Below are 3,221 nucleotides of genomic sequence, written 5' to 3' on the forward strand. Positions count from 1 at the left end.
ACATTGTTGAATTTATCTTTATGAATTTCAAATTATACACAGCACTGTAATCTCAAGCATCGTACAGTTCCATAAGTAAAGTAACTCTTCTTCTTACCGTTTCCTGGCAGGCTGTAGGTATGTTTTTGGTTAGTGTATTGGTGTTTTTGGTTCAGTATGTTAGTGTATTCTGAATAAATTGTAATATTTAGTTAGAAATAGAATGGAATTGCAATAGTTAGGAATGGAATTAGAAATTGTAATAGAAATTAAATTAATTGTAAAAGANAACATTGTTGAATTTATCTTTATGAATTTCAAATTATACACAGCACTGTAATCTCAAGCATCGTACAGTTCCATAAGTAAAGTATCTCTTCTTCTTACCGTTTCCTGGCAGGCTGTAGGTATGTTTTTGGTTAGTGTATTGGTGTTTTTGGTTCAGTATGTTAGTGTATTCTGAATAAATTGTAATATTTAGTTAGAAATAGAATGGAATTGCAATAGTTAGGAATGGAATTAGAAATTGTAATAGAAATTAAATTAATTGTAAAAGATAAGAGCAAATGCCAAAAAACATGTGAACTCAGTTGTAGGCATTTTTTAGCAATCAGCTGATAGTGTTTTGCTTAGAAAACTTCACGATGATCTCAAGCTTTGAAGTGACACAAAAGACGGTGAGGCACGTGATCTTAATTTTATTTCTAGATTAAGTAATTTTCCAAAGATATTTGCATTTATTTTCACGACGCAAGTGAATAAAAAATACAAACTATAACAGGGAAAAAATTAAAAAATAACATATTTTTTTTAATTGAATTTTTATTAAAGAAAAGAATTAAGCTTTTAACGACGAAAATCCATGGAAAAATAAAAATGGGAATGATTAAATGAAAAGGAGGAGGCATTTTTGTGNGGTGAACTCAGTTGTAGGCATTTTTTAGCAATCAGCTGATAGTGTTTTACTTAGAAAACTTCACGATGATCTCAAGCTTTGAAGTGACACAAAAGACGGTGAGGCACGTGATCTTAATTTTATTTCTAGATTAAGTCATTTTCCAAAGATATTTGCATTTATTTTCACGACGCAAGTGAATAAAAAATACAAACTATAACAGGGAAAAAATTAAAAAATAACAGATTTTTTTAATTGAATTTTTATTAAAGAAAAGAATTAAGCTTTTAACGACGAAAATCCATAGAAAAATAAAAATGGGAATGATTAAATGAAAAGGAGGAGGCATTTTTGTGTGCGAGATACATACATACTATGTTTGTACATATGTATGAGCAGGAAAGAATGTTACTCATACGCCTGCACGGATATGGCCATGATACTTTTGTAAAAGATCAGCCTTTATATAAATGAAAACAATTTACAAAAAAACTGCTATTTTTTAATTTGCTTCCTGTTAGAGTTTGCATTTCTTTATTCACGATGCAAATTAAAACAAAAAAAATACCTTTGAAAAATTACCTGCTCTGGGAAAAAGTAACAAATCCGTAATACATTACACAAAACTAAGTGTTTTTTTTGTAATTTCAGCGTCACTGCAGTGTAATTATATGTCATTAAAATTCTAATATTTACGTTTGCCGTATTTACAGCGATTTTCGAAAAATTATGATGAACAAATTTTGCACCTACAAAAATATTACCGTATCTTCACGTTCTTCAGTAATTCAGCCGGTGTTGCATCCTGATCAAAAGCAACCTATCTACCCTGGCGTATACGCCGTTTTCTTCACCGTTTGAGGCCTTCGATCGTATTTTAGAAAAATGTGTGCAAGGATAGTCTGATTCCCGAACCCCGACACTATTTTACAGAGTTATACAGTCACACAATCTGGAATCAGACATTTCTTTCCTTATGCGCTGAGCACGAATTAAAAGTCCGTTTTGTTCCATTACATTAGGATTTTTTCCTAACCCCAAAAAACCTGGCAGTGGCTGTGCCATCGCTTATTTCCTATTTTTAACCCCAAAAAACCTGGCAGTGGCTGTGCCATCGCTTATTTCCTATTTCCCTTTTAGTAGTTCTGAAAATTCTTATATAAGTATTTCTTTTACCTATATATGTTCTTGTGTGCGGTTCTAAAAATACTCTTTGAGCACTCCTTATAATATGGAAAACATTCACCAGGCGCTTTGTGTCCTTCTCCTATCTCTTGAGCACGCACATATTCAGGTATAAGATCAGCGAAGGGTGAGCTAGTAGCGCTGTATTAAGAACAAATAGTAAGTTTTTTCTGTGATATTTTACTTCTAAGTTTAACTTACGTTAAAAAAAGTTTCGCTATTTCACCGAACACGCCATAATGTTCAATTCTCTGGGAGTGCACTTCACATATGGTACGTAGTAAGCATGCCTTGCCATTAATACCGAATGTGCCCAATAAATCTTCTAACGCTCCATAGAGTAAAACTCTGCAAAATATAGAGTAATTATGTTGGAGTATAAATACAATATGTACATACATTTACCTCTCCCCGCCGTGAAACACGTGCTTAAAACGTTCTGGAAGTCGGGGCAGCTCCAAGTTTTCTGCCTCCTGGGCCTCTTCTTTTATTTGAAAGTACGGAGATTTCTTGACCAACGGTTTATTCTGAGCAGCTAAGTCACGCTTACTTTTGTAGTGAAGGTACCGAGCCACAAAATCTCCTAGCAAATGTCCTGTTGACCGACTGAACTGTCTGGTCAATATGGGTGGTAAATCACCCAGCGGGTTTGACTCGTCTGTTAATCCCAGCTTATCAAAATCAACTAAAAAGTAAAATGGCGAAAAAGTATCAATTTAAAAAGTTTCCCTTGTTAGTAGTTCATGCATCGTACATTTCTATAGGAATCTTTTTCCTTGCAGGCTGAAGGTGCGTTTTTAAGCCCAGCAAGCGAATTAAACTAAAAGCTAATTTTTTAATGTTTTGTACCACGATTGTTTATTAGGAAGTCTAGAATAAAGAAGTCTGATGAGGAGATGTGGTGATCTCCGAAATAGCTGCTATAACTTCTACCGCTTAGACTTTGTTGCTTTTTCAATTTTTCCTAATAAACAATCGTGGTACAAAGCTCAATAAAAATATTAAAAAATGAAATGTTATTAGCCACAATAACATTGACAAATACATAGTTTAGGAAGAGCCTGCCTGAAACTATACAAAAAAGCAAATAAGCAAATGGATGTATAGAATTGACAACAACAACCACGCTGTCGAGTTTAAATAGCGGCAAATCAGCTGCACT

General features: G+C 33.6%; 1 protein-coding gene across 1 annotated transcript in view; it reads right to left on the reverse strand.

Annotated features, from left to right (window-relative positions):
* The window catches only part of LOC108375209 (uncharacterized), a gene marked incomplete at its 5' end in the record, with an annotated part of 14,654 nt that overhangs the window by 7,541 nt on the left and 3,892 nt on the right, over positions 1-3,221 (reverse strand). The window contains 3 exons of the mRNA XM_017631315.1: positions 2,051-2,200; positions 2,261-2,407; positions 2,465-2,744. Of these exons, the coding sequence (XP_017486804.1) occupies positions 2,051-2,200; positions 2,261-2,407; positions 2,465-2,744 (577 nt within the window). The remainder of the gene's footprint in view (positions 1-2,050; positions 2,201-2,260; positions 2,408-2,464; positions 2,745-3,221) is intronic.

This window comes from Rhagoletis zephyria, unplaced genomic scaffold (genome assembly GCF_001687245.7).
Source record: "Rhagoletis zephyria isolate East Lansing unplaced genomic scaffold, Rhagoletis_zephyria_1.1 Rzeph_scaffold_08629, whole genome shotgun sequence".
NCBI classification, from domain to species: Eukaryota; Metazoa; Arthropoda; class Insecta; order Diptera; family Tephritidae; genus Rhagoletis; species Rhagoletis zephyria.